The sequence below is a fragment of the Myxocyprinus asiaticus genome, chromosome 6, assembly GCF_019703515.2.
Source record: "Myxocyprinus asiaticus isolate MX2 ecotype Aquarium Trade chromosome 6, UBuf_Myxa_2, whole genome shotgun sequence".
Lineage (NCBI taxonomy): Eukaryota > Metazoa > Chordata > Actinopteri > Cypriniformes > Catostomidae > Myxocyprinus > Myxocyprinus asiaticus.
In genome coordinates, this window is record NC_059349.1 from 7,817,288 (window position 1) to 7,834,225 (window position 16,938).

Below are 16,938 nucleotides of genomic sequence, written 5' to 3' on the forward strand. Positions count from 1 at the left end.
GATATTTCATGTTACGGACGACAAAATGCGTAATGAATAATGGCTTGATTAACCATAATAGTGGTTTAAAAATAAATAAAGTAATTTTCTCTCCTACCATTGTTACTATAATGAAACTTAACCAAATGAACAAGTAATTTAAGCTGGGATGTTGGTCCAGTTGTAAATCAAACTGACAGTACACATAGCACTTAAACTGAGAAACAACTCTTCATAGATTCTCCAGCTAAATATGATTTATTAAATTGTCACATTTCTTTGAATCTGAGCGAGAGAGCGAGCCAAACACACCTGTCACAGGACAGACCATGGGCTGACTAAGAGACCCAATTTCAAGCTCATAACTCAATTTTGAATAAATGTGTAGTTACTGTGTGTTGCCTTTGCATGGCAAGTGTAAACAATGCATTGCATTATGCTTATGGGAGATGAAAAAGCCTGAAAGTATGTTACCCTCAAATTTCACATTTAGTGCCATATTACAGTATAATCTATTGAATTTTCTGAGAATGGTTGAATTACTAAGAAAAAAAAAAATATGTTAACAGGTTTTTTATAATTATTAAGATGAAAGATTCTGCCAAATAAACAAAATCATGATGTTTCTGAAGAACTTTCTCATGATTTCTCAGAGTATCATTTATTTTCACCCATTGGTCAATTTGGCCTTTGTACTATGCTCTCCAGTCTCTACACAAAAGCAAAATTGCACCTCTGAAAGATCATCTTTTGGCAGTGTCATGGGTACTCATAAACATACGACACTGTCATGCACAAAATGCAGAGGCACGCAGAGCATTTGAATCCAGGTCGGTTTGCATGGTTAGGGAACACCCTATACCAACAGGCCTTTAACTCGGATGTGAAAAATAGGATAGTCCTATTTTTGACACATATCAGCCTATAATACTTTAATGTTACAAATAAAATAATTCAACTTGTGATTTCAATTTTACACTCTGACAAGTGTAATCATCAGTTTCCATTCAAACCAATGTCCCACATTAACATGGGCGACCATGTTATCCTGTGAAACCGTTAAAATCTGTTTCTTAATCTGTTTCAAATTCATTAGAACAGAAATAAATTAAACAAAGCGGGTTTATAATGATACCAACATTTTTTATAATGTGCAAAACATCTTTTCTTTGCTCCTTGGCTTTTCACATTGAACGAATCTTCTGAAAAGGCAAGTAAGATTATTCACATGCACGCGCACATCCCCAGTTAACACGATCCCCAGACGGTCCATAACACCGGCCTCCGATTCATCGATTTCGAAAATCATGCTCCTGACTCAATATTTCGCAGTCCATTAAATGTAAACTTACTTCATGATGTTGGCATCCTTGTACAGATGAAAATAAGTGGTATGCTTAGCTCAAACAGCAGATGGACGCAAGATATTCCATAACTTTCTACCCTCTCTCTGACCCTTAGAATTAAATCTGCTTGACATGCTGCTGAAGATGGAGTTTGTTAAAGAGGAGAGTGAAGACGTCAGTATTTCAGAACCATTCAGACTGAAGAATGAAGATACTGAGGAACAAAGAGGTTGGTGCCCATTCTTGATTTTTATTCAATGACTGCTGAGAAGCATGAAAGGAGTTAGGGCTGCAACTAATGGTTATTTTGGTAATTGATTCATCTTTGATTATTTCTCCGATTAATCACATAAAAAAATGAAATTTGAATAACTCAGGCCCTATCCACCTTCATTTTTCAGCGTAACTAGGGCGCTGCCATTATCATCCTTGAATGTGGACCACTTCCTGTATAAGCCACTTCCAGCTATTTTAGCGACACAAAAATACTACATTATGCTGCTTTATATTACAGGCTGGCAATAAATGTCAACATACTATTATCATTAATTATGGTTTTCATAAACTCATTGGTCTTGAGCACATATTGTTTTACCGTTTATTGCATTTTGCCATTGTTTTTTCACACTGTTACATAGGCAGGTTCATTCTGAACCTGTGAGTATGTCTGACAGAAAATATTATAAAATATTATTTTTTATATCATTAGATATCCATATTTATCACGGTATACATTTATGCCATTAATGGGGGTGGAACTGCATTCCACATGCTTATTTGACCTCAAGAATTAATTAAACATAACTTGTTTGTGTACAAGTAATCTCCAGTGTAAGCTACTTTTAAAGTACACTCAGTTTTGGATGTAATCCAACATAAGGTGTATGACCTCTTTTTTCAGCTGACGTTTGACTCCACTGAAACGCTTTGTGATGCTCCACTCTCCAGCTCAGCAGGTGGTGGTAATGCACCATAAGATGGATTGCCAATAAACATCATCACAAGAACAGTGCTATGGATCATGAATAAACAATTAACTAAATAGTACATAAACAGCAATGGTGTTTATGTCGGAGATGTTGTTGTGTTCAGTCGATTGCTGTATTGCAGTGTCAGTGTTGTATGGTTCGTTACACAATTATGTTAAATTAGCCAGATAGTTAACTGCTAGCTAGCGGCTACCGAGCCACATTACTGGTTTCCATGACAGCAGGGCTGCCTGCTAATACTTCCTAACAGGCTGATTTCATGACTGTGATTCAGTTAGGTAGTTGTGTATATAACTGAACTTCATGCGACGCGTACCTGATCCGATCATCCAGATGTAGAACAGAGGCTAAATATAGAAAATTACTCAAGTTTTTCATCGATATCGAAATCTTTTTTTTTTCCCGATAAATAGATATTGTTTTATTGCCTCAGTGAAAACATTTGTTAAGTGTAACATTCTTGGCCAAAATCAAGTAATTTTTAACTGGCTAGTGAGACGCTGGCTTCAATATATTATTATGATAAAGATTTTAGACCAGTGACAGTTCACAGCAGACCGGGCTGCATGGCGTGCTGTCGCAAATAGAAAACAAGCGATCGATTGAATGTACTGCCGCTTGTCACGGCTGGTTAGGACAAAAACACTGATTAACTTAGAAAAGATAACATTTATCGCATGTCGTTTGCTGTCAGGTTAGGACACAGCCTCCTCTATCTTTCTCAGTATGATTGAGAACTATGGTTCAAACAAATAAAGGGTGGGCATAGAAATGCATCTATTCTTCGACTACCAACTCCAGACATATTTAGTAAGTTCTGTTCTCTGGTTTGTGAGCAGCTTTGTTATGTTCTGTTGTTAGTATCGCTATGGAGGACCTGTTTTACGAAAAGTTCTCGCTTGAACACCCCATCTCGTGAGCGAGGGCTTTGTGCTCTATGGCTCTCGTGCACTCTCATGAACGCGCACTGGAAAGCAACAGTTGATAAAGAGTTTCACTAAATAATATATTCGATTTCAGTTGGTTTCTCACTAAATGTTATTGTATGCTTTTAGAACAATCATGAGTCTCATAGAACAATTTATTAGACTTTTGAATTATACTTTTGCATTATTTTGAATCTTGAAGAGGTTGTCACCATAAACTGCCATTTTAAGACATCACTGAGCACAAGACATGTTCACAAGTCCCTGAGGTCCAATTCCAAGTCAAGTCTCAAGTCCTTGATCACAAGTCCAAGTCAAGTCTTAGTTTTCTTTAGTGATTGTTCTTTTATCTGCAGCTGGTTAGTTTAATAAACCCTGTATAAGGCTAATTCAATTTTGAAATATTAAAACTGACTACTTTAAGGGATTGCTTTGTTTGTTTATTTATGTCCAATAAAGTACATAAGGTTTAACTTTAATCATGGATTTTATTTTTATTCAGGAAACAATCAATTCTTTTTTATTTATTTTTTTTTTTTTTCAATTAATTTTTGCATTAAAAGAGAGCAGATTTTACACAGAAGGAAAACTAGCTTTGTCCATAAATCTTTAGGGCTTTAAAGCCCTTTATTCTATTTTGCATTTGTCCTTGTGAAAATGTACTGTAGTTTTTATACTTTAAACAGTGGTATTTATTTGTAACAAGACCATGGTAACCTCAGGTAAAATCAAGCATGGATTGTCACAACCATGGTAAAATGTAACATGATTTATATAAAACAAACTTTGCAGTTTTTGTAAAGAAAAACAGTATCTTAAACACATTTAAAAGTATAAATACAAAATAAAAATACATTTATAAACTGCTGTAGTTGTAACAAAAATTAATGATATTTCCTCACTTCCGTAACGTAGCCTATTATAAATTGAATAGAGCTATAGTAGAAATATACACTGGCAGCCAAAAGTTTGGAATAATGTACAGATTTTGCTGTTTCTGAAGGAAATTGGTACTTTAATTCACCAAAGTGGCATTCAACTGATCACAAAGTATAGTCAGGACATTACTGATGTAAAAAAACAGCACCATCACTATTTGAAAAAAGTCATTTTTGATAAAATCTAGACAGGCCCCATTTCCAGCAGACATCACTCCAACACCTTATCCTTGAGTAATCATGCTAAATTGCTAATCTGGTACTAGAAAATCACTTGCCATTATATCAAACACAGCTGAAAGCTTTTTGGTTTGTTAAATGAAGCTTAACATTGTTTTTGAGTTGCCGCAGTATGCAATAGACTGGCATGTCTTAAGGTCAATATTAGGTCAAAAGTGGCAAAAAAGAAACAGCTTTCTCTAGAAACTCGTCAGTCAGTCATTGTTTTGAGGAATGAAGGCTATACAATGCTTGAAATTGCCAAAAAACTAAAGATTTCATACAAAGTTGTACACTACAGTCTTCAAAGACAAAGGACAACTGGCTCTAACAAGGACAGAAAGAGATGTGGAAGGCCAGATGTACAACTAAACAAGAGGATAAGTACATCAGAGTCTCTAGTTTGAGAAATAGACACCTCACATGTCCTCAGCTGACAGCTTCATTGAATTCTACCCGCTCAACACCAGTTTCATGTACAACAGTAAAGAGAAGACTCAGGGGTGCAGGCCTTATGGGAAGAATTGCAAAGAAAAAAACACTTTTGAAACAGAAAAACAAAAAGAAAATGTTAGAGTGGGCAAAGAAACACAGACATTGGACAACAGATAATTGTAAAAGAGTGTTATGGATCTAAACCCCATTGAGCTTTTGTGGGATCAGCTAGACTGTAAGGTGCGTGAGAAGTGCCCGACAAGACAGCCACATCTATGGCAAGTGCTACAGGAAGCGTGGTGAAATGTCACCTGAGTATCTTGACAAACTGACAGCTAGGTGTATATACTATATATATATATATATATATATATAGTATATACACATTTATTAACAGTTTGGCTGTCATACAGTGACACTTAGACCAATCTGGCCCTCGACTTTAAATGAGTTTGACATCTGAACAACAAAGATAATTCTGATGCCATTCAGGATGGACTCTGTAATTCCAACAATGTTTTTCACTTTCCCGAGAATGCATACTTATTCCAACAAACCATTTGCCTTTAGCCTATTTAACAAAACCTAAACCTTTTAAAATTGTAGTTTAAAATGGAAGATTACATTTATGCAATGTTGTTACACTCCCTTGTCGTTTGTGTTCTCAATTTTTAAACATCACAATTTTCAATTAATTAATTAATATTGTTATTGATGTTGCCGCTATTGCTGCTGTTATTATATAAAAAAGACATGGTTTTATAATAGTTGTAATATAACAATTTTAGAAATGTTTTCTCTGTTGGGTCCTCTTAATAAATGAATTCATGTGAGATTTTTCCTACTTGAGTGCAAGCTCTATTTTTAACTTTTATAATATAAAGATGAAATATAAAATGTAATTAAATTAATAAAAAATCGGTTTTGCATAACAGTTATTGGAAATGTAAGCATACGAATAATCGGTATTGTATCTGTTGTAAAAAAATCTATATCAGTCAGTCTCTAATCTGGATCTATATTATAGTAGTTTTTAGGAAATGGCATTATTTATCCACCTCACAAAGGGTGCACCATTTCTAAAACAACATTTTCAAAGAGCCATATTTTATAATTGCAAAAGAGGAATCGAAAGACTATTTATTTTCACTTTTTGTTAACAATAATCATTTTCCAGAGCAACAATGAATTATCTGAATTTTTTTTGAAACTTTCTGTACACAGCTAAATTATGTTCATGTGAAATATGATAAACAGATGGTCTCCCTTCTTTACTTTAAACACCCATAAAAATGAATTATGGACATGACCGTTAGGGACGCTTAATATCAAATCATATGTATATCAGTGAGAGAATCGCAAACCCCCACCACTCGTTCTTTACCATGATGATTCTGATAGATCATTGACTATTGGTTTGATCTGTGACTTGTTTCAAGCTACTGCATTTATAGCAAGCATTTGAGAAGGGACCATTTTGACAAACTTTAAGATTTAAATTGAATTATGAAAAACATCTAATTTTACTGCGCTATTTTGCATGTTCCGCTTACTCCCGCTAAAGGGCACCACTCGCTTGAGCAGTGCTGTCTGAAGCAGGTAATGCAGACTTTAAAACGCGGCTTAGTATCGTGCAAGGCCATATCAGTCTTATTTAAATCCATCATGCAGCCTTGATGGATATCATACAGATATCTCTGAGATCAAAGTCTACAAGTTTTAGTGTTTTGGATGGTTTTCCCCTCATTATATATCACAGTGCTGCTTTAACAGCGGTCATGTCCGTAACGATGACATTAATGTTCATTATTACATGTTCTTAGGAGTGCCAACCCTCCTACAATCTGTAGCCAGTATTATTTTTGGATTCTGCTTTTAAATTAGTTTTTACTCATGTTCAATTTAGTCACTTCTGTAACGAAAGTTCATTTCCTGATCTAAAGTGGAAGAAAACTTTAGACTGAATTTTTTTTGAAACTTTGCCAAGAATTGCCACCCATTTCACAGGCAGTCTGTTTCACAGAAAATTCACCAAGAATTGCCACCCATATCACAGGCAGTCTGGTTTACAGAAATTTCACAAAGCATTGCCACCTGTTTTATGTACAGTCTTAACCATTGCTACCCATTCCATGGGTAGTCAGTTTCACAGATACTTTTGCCAAGAAACACCACCCATTTCATGGGCAGTCAGTTTCACAGACACATCGCAAGCATTGCCACACATTCCATGGGGGTAATGGGGGGGGGGGTACAAGTTTTAAATTTAGGTTCTAATTTCCTTTTGGGGTAAGTTCCTCTCCCCTGCCATCATCACATTCTGGCCTAAAGGCCTGTTGTCAGATTGCTAGTCTCTGTACTGTAAATTTGCTAGTGGCCATTTCTACTGCTGTCACTCTAATTTTATTGGTGGACTGCACGTCTCGCCATGTCTTTTAAAATCACAAATGAGACTTATTCCCAGTACAACTAAGATTTCATTCTAATTTGACAATGAATTGGTTTTTTGTCAATAGAAATAAACTTTCTTGTAACAGAGCACACTTTAAGAGTTTTCAAGAACTTTTTGTCTTGTAAATGAGTGCTGCAAATGATCTAAGACCAGATGTTCTCAGTTTGATTCACTTTAAATTCTGCATTTCCCATCTTACTGTATACATGCGTGTGTGGAAAAGTGGCTGGAAAAAGTGGGAATTCACCAGATTGTTTCATTCACCCTGTTTGTCATACAGTATATTCCAGGAAAAAGCCACTGGACATGAGAATTAACCTTTAGTATTAAAAGTCACAGAAACAAATACTTGGCCTCTATTGCTTTCTTCTAATGATAATGTTCACGTTTATCTCTTTGCATTTCACATATATGCCACTTGTATTGATTTTTTGCTATTTTATGTTTTAATTTTAGACCTGAAGAAGCTGAAAAAAGAAAGTCAAGAACTGATTGAAGGAGAGGAGAAACATCAGGATCAAAAACCTGATAATACAGAAAAGTCTGACAGTTGCTTACAGACTAAAAGGAAATTCTCACTAAATAGACCCCGAAGAACAAAAACTAACAAAAAATCTTTAATCTGCCCTCAGTGTGGAAAGATTTTCACTCATAAAGGAAACCTAAAAAGCCATATAAGAATTCACTCTGAAGAGAAGCCTTTTACATGTCAACAGTGTGGAAAGAGTTTCAGACATAAAGGAAACCTTAAAAGCCATATAAAAATTCACACTGGAGAGAAGCCTTTCACATGCCTTCAGTGTGGAAAGAGTTTCAGACATAAAGGAAGCCTTAATTTACACATAAAAAATCATTCTGGAGAGAAGCCTTTCACATGCAATCATTGTGGGAGGAGTTTCACGCACAAAAGAATTCTTGAGGCACACGTAAGAATTCACACTGGAGAGAAGCCTTTCAACTGCCATCAGTGTGGAAAGAGATTTAGACATAAAGGAAACCTTGATTTACACATAAGAGTTCACACTGGAGAGAAGCCTTTCACATGCCTCCAGTGTGGCAAAAATTTCACCCAAAAAGGAAGCCTTAAATTACACACAAAAATTCACTCTGGAGAGAAGCCTTTTCCATGCCTCCAGTGTAGCAAGAGTTTCAGAAATAAAACAATCCTGAGAGCCCATATAAATAATCATTCGGGAGAGATATTACACCACTGTTCTCAGTGTGGCAAGAGTTTTTCAATGCTGTCCAATTTAAAACAACACCAGGAAATACATACTGGTGTGAAAGCTCATGTGTGCTCAGAGTGTGGAAAAGCTTTTGTCCTAATCGGCAACTTAAAACGGCATCAAAGGATTCATACGGGAGAAAAACCTTAAGTGTTCACATTGTGAAAAGAGTTTTGCTTATTCAAGACACACGAGAAAGTGCATACTGGAGAGAAGACAAATGGCTGCACTCAATGTGGGAGGAGTTTCAACACATCAAGAACTCTACAGAGACATTTAAAAAAGAACTCCCCAAAGTTGTCACAGTGAGCAACTTCCATCTTCATCTTGAGAATTTTTCCCTGTGTTCCAAACGGGACAAATCCGCCTCTGAAGGGGACTTCAAAGGGACAACAATCATGACTGCCATGTTTAAGGGTCATATCTACCGAAGTGTCTTCAAAATTGAATGTTTCTGTAAAGTTCAGTTGATGGACAATTCGCTGCCAAGCAGACCGGAAACGGACCATACATCATAATTCTGCAGGTGTGCCAAGTGAAATGTAAATTAAACCAGCTGCAATTGCAAACAAACTCTGGATCTAAATACCAAAACATGTGGCATCTCTGAGGTTTATAAAAGCTTTTAACTATTGTAATTAACTTTTTAAATCATTTTAAACCCCTGGCTGTTTGATGAAGCTTACATTACTTCATAAGACCTAAAAGTCTGAAAGCAATTATTTTTGCTTTGCTTACTGAAAGTAGTTAATAGTGAGGCAAAATCATGCGTAAATATTTCTGATTAGGTACAACTGATGTTCTTTACCGTCAGCCTTTGTGCAACAGTAACAATGGCTTCATTGACTTGGATAGATGATGTTAAAGTGCATTCCGAATAAGCAATATTTTTTAACCCTACACCCTTCAAACCTCCAAGTCTCTCACTCTGGGGAGTAAACCCTTTGAAGGGATTAGGGCAAAGGGATGAGCCCATTGGAATGCAACACACCCTTTACTATGTGAAATTTGTGCAACTTTCAAAGGTGGACTTTGTCTTAAAGAGACTACAAGCATGATATGGGGTTTGAAGTCAACAACTCTTAAAGGATGGATGAAATAAGGAAAATAGGTTATTTTGGTCATACCAATATGTCTTATCTCAGAGATGTTTAAGGGTGAGATGGGTCATTCTAATACTTAGGAATTGGAGAAATCTTAAATGCTAAATGTGGCGACTGGTAGTAATGGAATATGTTTAAAAAAGCAAATCCCAATTTATATTTTATAGAGACATTGTCTGTCTGTTATTTGAGAATGCACATTACATTTACATGAACATTTATGCATTTGGTAGACGCTTTTATCCAAAGCAACCTGAGGTTAAGTGCCTTGCTCAAGGACACAATGATGGTCAAGTCATTTTTATTTGAATAGCGCTTTTCACAACATACATCATTTCAAAGCAGCTTAACAGAAAATTATGCTTTAACAGAACAAAGCTGTAATATAGTAATGTCTTCAAGTCATAATAGTGCAGTTTATTAATAATAATAAAAAAAAAAGATTGTAAATTGCGCCTTAAAATAAATAATAGAAAATAATTATAGTATTTATATTTAGACCCACAGTGAGCAAGCTTAAGGCGACTGTGGCAAGGAACACAAAACTCCATAAGATGTTGGTTAATGGAGAAAAATAACTTTGGGGGAAAATTAGGCTAACTGTGGGGGGCCAGTTTCCCCCTGGCTAAACAGCATGAATGTAGTGCCAAAATTAATTATTTATGTGTAGTACAAGTCAAGATTTAAAATGAGTAAACTAAGTATTAACATGAGGCACTAAAACAACTGTCCGTTTTATTCACTTTTACACAAATCACGAGTTCAAACGGCTGATTATGAATTCATAAACAAGTATTTTTCACCTTATTGTTCACTGTTATGTTTTGATATCGAAACACGTTTTCTATAAAGCATCATTTGAAAAACAACAGATTTTGACACTTGTATTACAGACCCACCTTCATTTACACTCTTATTTGAATGTGAATAGCTTCCGCATTAGCTGACCTGATAAAGTTTTGTACTTTGGATTCAGAAGAATGTGGTTTGATCCCAGCCAAACACGCAAGCACAGAAGTGTCACGAAATGACATTGCTTCAGAAAATGTGTTTTAATCACATTTGCTTTTCATCTGTAAAGATGTCTGTTTTGTTTACATTTACATTTATTCATTTGGCAGATGCTTTTATCCAAAGAGACTTACAAAAGAGGAAAACATAAGCGAAACATCTTAAAGAGAACGTGGTACGAAAAGTGCCATATTACAAAGTTTCACTAGCATCAGAATAGTAGCAATCAAAACAGATTAAAGTGCAACAAGAAAAAAAAAAAATTTTTTTTTTTTAGTGACTGGTTAAGTGCTCATGGAAAAGATGTGTTTTTAGTCGTTTTTTGAAGACAGAAAGTGAGTCAGTTTCACGGATGGAGTTGGGAAGGTCATTCCATCAACATGGTATGATGAAGCCAAAAGTCCGGGAAAGTGTTTTGGTGCCTCTTTGTGTTGGTACAACAAGGCGACGTTCCTTAGCTGACTGCAGGATTCTAGTGGGCGCATAGCTCTGCAGAAATGATTTTAGGTGTGCTGGAGCAGACCCAGTGACTGTTCTGTATGCCAGCATCAGAGCCTTGAACTTGATACGTGCATCAACCGGCAGCCAGTGAAGAGAGACAGGGAGTGGTGTAACATGCGCTCTCTTCGGTTCATTGAAGACCAGACGTGCTGCTGCATTCTGGATCATTTGCAGGGGTCTAATTGCACATGCAGGGAGGCCTGCAATGAGAGCGTTACAGTAGTAACCTCTCATATGCTGTTAGAACAGTTGTTTACATTTAGGTTTAAGTTTTAAGTCAAGGAGGTACGTTTTACTCATTAAAACTTATCTAATATTCACCTTAAAAACCTCGTACACATAACATAATGTTAATGAGATCAGTCTGGTTGTGAGTGTAATGTTTACTAACAGTTTGAGATTTCAGTATTGTCCCACTGATCAGATAGGAGCTGTACTTGCATATATAGAAAATAGTTGTCCGGATGCATCACATACATGGCGGACTCAGTGATCTTCTTTGCCTTATGCCAATGTCACACAAGCCAGTTTTTCCTCATTTTCAGTTGAAATAATTTTTTTAATAATCGCTGGCCAGCCAGAGGGAGACTGAGCTCACATTAGTGTGCCAGCAGGAGGTTGTTAATCCCTTGACTGACTGAACTGAGTAAAATTCTTCGTCAACTTGAAAAGCACATTGTTACATACTTGTTTAACTTGTTAGAAAAAATTATTTAGTTTCTGGGACAGGCTCTTGTGGTCTTGTCAACTGACCAATGAGCTTTTTTTGCTGAAGAATTGACTAGATGTCATGTTGACCGGAATGTTTTCATCTGTAATTGCACTCACAGTCACATATCACCACAAATACCCAAGTGATTCTCCCAAGTGTTTCTCCAGGGGTTTAGCTACAATAAAATGACTAAAATCATTAAGAAAGTGCAGGCACAAATTCTTTACTCGCTGAAAGCTGCTTATGGACATGCGCTTTCAACGGCAGCCCAGAGGGGAAAAATACACAATCACAAACATTCAAGTTATTTCAAAGTTATTTCATGAATCACATCCTAAATCACTCTATTTCAATTCTTTGTTCACGCTGTACTATTGTTATTTCCATGTGACGGGGAATCTGAGAGTGAGTCTGTTGAGTCAGTTGGTCACCCCTCCACCATTCTGAATCGGCAAGTGTGTCATACCCCTGACCCAAAAAAGTAATTTAATCTTGTTGGGGAGTCTGGTGTGGACGAACTGGACTGGCCAGCACAAATCCCAGACCTGAACCCCACTGAGCATGTTTAGGATGAATTGGAAGCCGACTGCGACTAGCTTCCATCATCCAACATCAGTGTCTGACTTAACTGAATCAAATCCATACAGCTATATTCCAACATCAATTGGTAAGCCTTTCCAGAAGAGTAGGTTCCCTGGTGTAAAAAAACAAACAAAAAAACAGCTTAAGCTGGTAGCTTTATTTTGGAACATGGAAGCTGGTTTAAGCTGGGAGACCATACCTGGTCATGCTGGTTTTTGGAAGATGGTAGATGGTCGACCAGCTTATGACAAATTTAAACCAGCTACCGTGTTCTAAAACAAAGCTACTAGCTTAAGCTGGTTTTTCCACTAGGGTTATTAATCCCTATGGTTTTGAATCTAAATGTTCAACAAGTACATATGAATGTTGGTGTTCAAGGGGCCTCATTTATAAAATGTAAAAACTATTTGATCAAAATGATTAACAAATCAGGATTTATAAAGGCAGAAACTGACGTAAAAATTTTCTTTTAGATATGTCAGCTGACAAGCATACGTATGGTGTTTTTTTGGTGCATGCTCCGATGTGCCAGTGCACGCTGATTTTATTTTTTTATTTTTAGTGATGCAAAAACGAGTCAGTGGCTGAATTAATTTATTAATAAATAAGTGGGCACGTTTACGTTAACCAGAATATTCCAGTATGAGTCCGAATGTGGTCTTATTTAGATTACTGTATGTACAGTTGAAGTCAGAAGTTTACTTACATCTTAGCCAAATACATTTAAACTCAGCTTTTCACAATTCCTGACATTTAATCATAGAAAACATTCCCTGTCTTAGGTCAGTTAGGATCACTACTTTATTTTAAGAATATGAAATGTCTGAATAATAGTAGACAGAATGATTTATTTCAGCTTTTATTTCATTCATTACATTCCCAGAAGTTTACAAACACTTTGTTACTATTTGGTAACATTGCCTTTAAATAGTTTAACTTGGGTCAAACATTTTGGGTAGACTTCCACAAGCTTCTCACAATAATTTGCTGGAATTTTGGCCCATTCCTCCAGACAGAACTGGTGTAACTGAGGCAGGTTCGTAGGCCTCATTGCTCGCACACACTTTTTCAGTTCTGCCCACAAATGTTCTATTGGATTGAGGTCAGGGCTTTGAGATGGCCATTCCAATACCTTGACTTTGTTGTCCTTAAGCTATTTTGCCACAACTTTGGAGGTATGCTTGGGGGTCATTGTCCATTTGGAAGATCCATTTGTGACTGAGCTTTAACTTCCTGGCTGATGTCTTGAAATGTTGCTTCAATATATCCACATAAATTTCCTTCCTCATGATACCATCTATTTTGTGAAGTACGCCAGTCCCTCCTGCAGCAAAGCATCCCTACAACATGATGCTGCCACCCCCATGCTTCATGGTTGGGATGGTGTTCTTTGGTTTGCAAGCCTCACACTTTTTCCTCCAAACATAATGATGGTCATTATAGCCAAACAGTAAAATTTTTGTTTCATTAGACCAGAGGACATTTCTCCAAAAAGTAAGATCTTTGTCCCCTTGTGCACTTGCAAACTGTAGTCTGGCTTTTTTTATGGTGGTTTTGGAGCAGTGGCTTCTTCCTTGCTGAGCAGCCTTTCAGGTTATGTTGATATAGGACTTGTTTTACTGTGGATATAGATACTTGTCTACCTGTTTCTACCTGGGAGAAGATGAGAAGAGAGAAAAATAAACCCTGCGTTCCAAACGGGATAAATCACCCTTTGAAGGGAGAACAATCATGATAGTTATGCTATAAGATCGCTTCAAAAAAAAAAAAAAAAAAAAAAAAAACCTTTACAATATAATGATTTAAAAAGTGAGTTCTGAATGATTCTGATTTATTTCCCTGCTAAATGTAAATATATAAGTTTAAACATATGCAGTTAAACTTTGTGAAAATACTGCATGTTTTTGCACAAGTGCTAGTCTTTGATGCTCTTGGCAGATGCTGGACAACTGTGCCCCTTATATAAAATAACTTTTTTTATTTATTTTTTTTATTTTGCCTTTTACTGCTGTCAGTGGTGCCTTTTTCTTGTGATATCAAATCATTTAAATTTATATTTCTAAGTAGGAAAATAATTTCACTCTACACAGAAAAGCACGTTAAATCATTTGATGTGACACATTTCTTAGTTTAAATGAGAGAAAATTAGAAGAAAAAAAAAACTTGAACAACAGTGAGATTTTCTCAGTGTCTTAATGATCTTTCATCTGTTCACGTTTGAGCACAGCAGTAAGCCAGAGTCGCACTGGAGTGATGTCACCTCTCCACTTTGATTGACTGGCTAGATTAGAGCTGTCAGTTTAGAACTAGTGGACCAATGAGGACACTATTTGGAAGCGCAAGTGAAGAACTTGGGAAGTCGAACAAAGAAAAACACAGCAAGTGTGCAAAAAATGTCAGAGAGAGCAAAAAACAGAGTAATGTAACCAAGGAAAACATTTAAAAATCAGGGATAGGCCCCTTCTAATTTTATGACTCTTAAACTTTTCATCGAAGAGATTCATCCAAGATTTAGCATTTTAATGAGCACGTACTGTCACGCTCTCTTTTCCTCCCTCTCTTTCTCCCCCCCCCCCCCACGCACACATGGACTGAAAGAAAGGCACATAGGCAGAAATACACCATAAAGATGGTTTAAGCGGAGTTACCTGCTTGTTTTATCTGTCAAAATGATGGACAGCCAGTGTATGAATTATCCATCTATGTTTTGGTAAATGATGATGACTTATAAGGTAGTGGTTGTGCATGAGATTCTGAAAACATATCGATACCTGGTGCAATGATCAAAGATGGCTGACAAACGCATGTTTTACATAGAAATATAATTACACAAAAGCATGTACGAACACAAAAACAGGCATTTTGAATTGAGAGTGTGAGGTATTTTATGTGTGCGTCATAAGGTCAAAACATTATGTCCAGCCCCGAATATGGAACTGAAGTGGGAGTTAATATGTTGGTTATTGCAGTCCTTTTCCTGCAAATGTAATGATATTCATTTGGTGTTTAGTGCTTTATATACACTAAATATGCTTCCTCATCTGAAACAAGTGCTACTCAATCCTGGTTTTCGCGCAAGCCACCACAAAACGACTCGTGCTCATGCGCTCTGCTCCAAGTGCTTTGAGCTCCGAGTGCACGTGACATAAAAAGTTAACAGTTTTTAACTGTTAATAAAAGTCTAACATTAATCTCCAACTGTGCTCCTAAAGCTGTGACTGTGTCCTATAAAATTTATCTTACAAGCGCTCCTAAAAATGTTAGCGTCGAGCCCTGCTGGTCCAATAATGGTATCCAGTCGAGTGATGAAGGTTTGTCTGCACGTTTGTCTTTTCGAGTGCCTGTGGTTGTAGCACCTTAAACTATTTTGTTTAGTTAAGGCTAAATCTGACTCCATTATTAATTTGAAATTGTATTAGACCTGTGATTTAAGTTGAGATTCCAATAATTATTGATCATTAATTGACATCTTATCTAGATTTTGATACTTGATTATTCTAATTAATTCTATACTTTTAAATCGCACTCGTTCATTCAGAATTCTGTCGCTTATGGTCTGGTGCCGGCAAGGCCATAACCATGTCTTGAACATTGGGGGGGACCAGACCATTTTGGGGATGGGGGGGTCACGAGTGTTGAGGTTACAGATATTATGGTCCTCTTTGGTCCTTTAATATAGTAAAGGCGCTGAATGCAATCATTTTCTGAATAAAGGCTTGAAATTTGATAAAGTCCCAAAATTGTATCATTTTTGGTTTTAAAAGATACATGTATTTTTAAAGTTCACACAGTACAAGACAAACACTGTCTGCATTGCTAGAATGAAACACTGTGTTTCAGTCATCTTATCTCTATTTTTGTGCTGTCTCAAAGAAAAGGCGAATATAATTAGAATTTATTTTCATCAGTGATGTATCTGTAAAATGACATGACTGTGTCAGTTGGTTAGCAAAAAAAAATACATTAAAAAAAATATACAAAATTATTTACTGCCCTCAAGTTGCCCCTCATTGTTTTTTCCTCCCAGTACAATCTTTATACCCAATTTTTTCTTCAAGAATCCGAACGCTGCTCTTTGCCATACAAAAACAGTTCATATTGAGCACTGCTGTCAAAGTCCAAAAGAGAAAAAAATCATTATAAAAATATCATAAAAGTAGTTCATACAACACAAAGCTGTTGTATGGCCCCAGGAAGCTTGGATATAGTGCACTTGTCATATGGCTTTTTTTTTGTGTCTCTTTTTTGAGCACAAACCTGACAAGACATACTCAAAATAAAACTTACTTTTAAAAGAAGACTCTTAGGAGATGATGTACAAAATTCTGAATGAATTAAAAACAAATCAATTATTTAGAAAATCTTAAATTATAATAAAAAATTATAAGATTTTAAATTATTACTTAATAATATTTGCATTAAGAATATATAACACTGTCCTTGCCAAAACCTAAAAGCACAACAGAAGTCACAGGTCTTCCCATGTTCTAGTTCCAATCTGTGGGTGATAACGGTCTAC

At 36.2% G+C, this 16,938-nt stretch overlaps 1 protein-coding gene across 4 annotated transcripts in view; it reads left to right on the plus strand.

The window, feature by feature from the left end:
• Positions 1-16,938, plus strand: part of LOC127442887 (gastrula zinc finger protein XlCGF57.1-like) — a 119,159-nt gene that overhangs the window by 39,078 nt on the left and 63,143 nt on the right. For 2 of the 4 annotated variants that reach the window (XM_051701195.1, XM_051701191.1), the window contains exon 2: positions 1,441-1,554. The exons of 1 other annotated variant lie outside the window; for it this stretch is intronic. In XM_051701195.1, the coding sequence (XP_051557155.1) occupies positions 1,458-1,554 (97 nt within the window). In that variant the 5' untranslated portion in view covers positions 1,441-1,457. Of the gene's footprint in view, positions 1-1,440; positions 1,555-2,226; positions 5,116-16,938 lie in introns of those variants that run through there. One more of the 4 variants, XR_007897543.1, reaches the window with a different exon arrangement.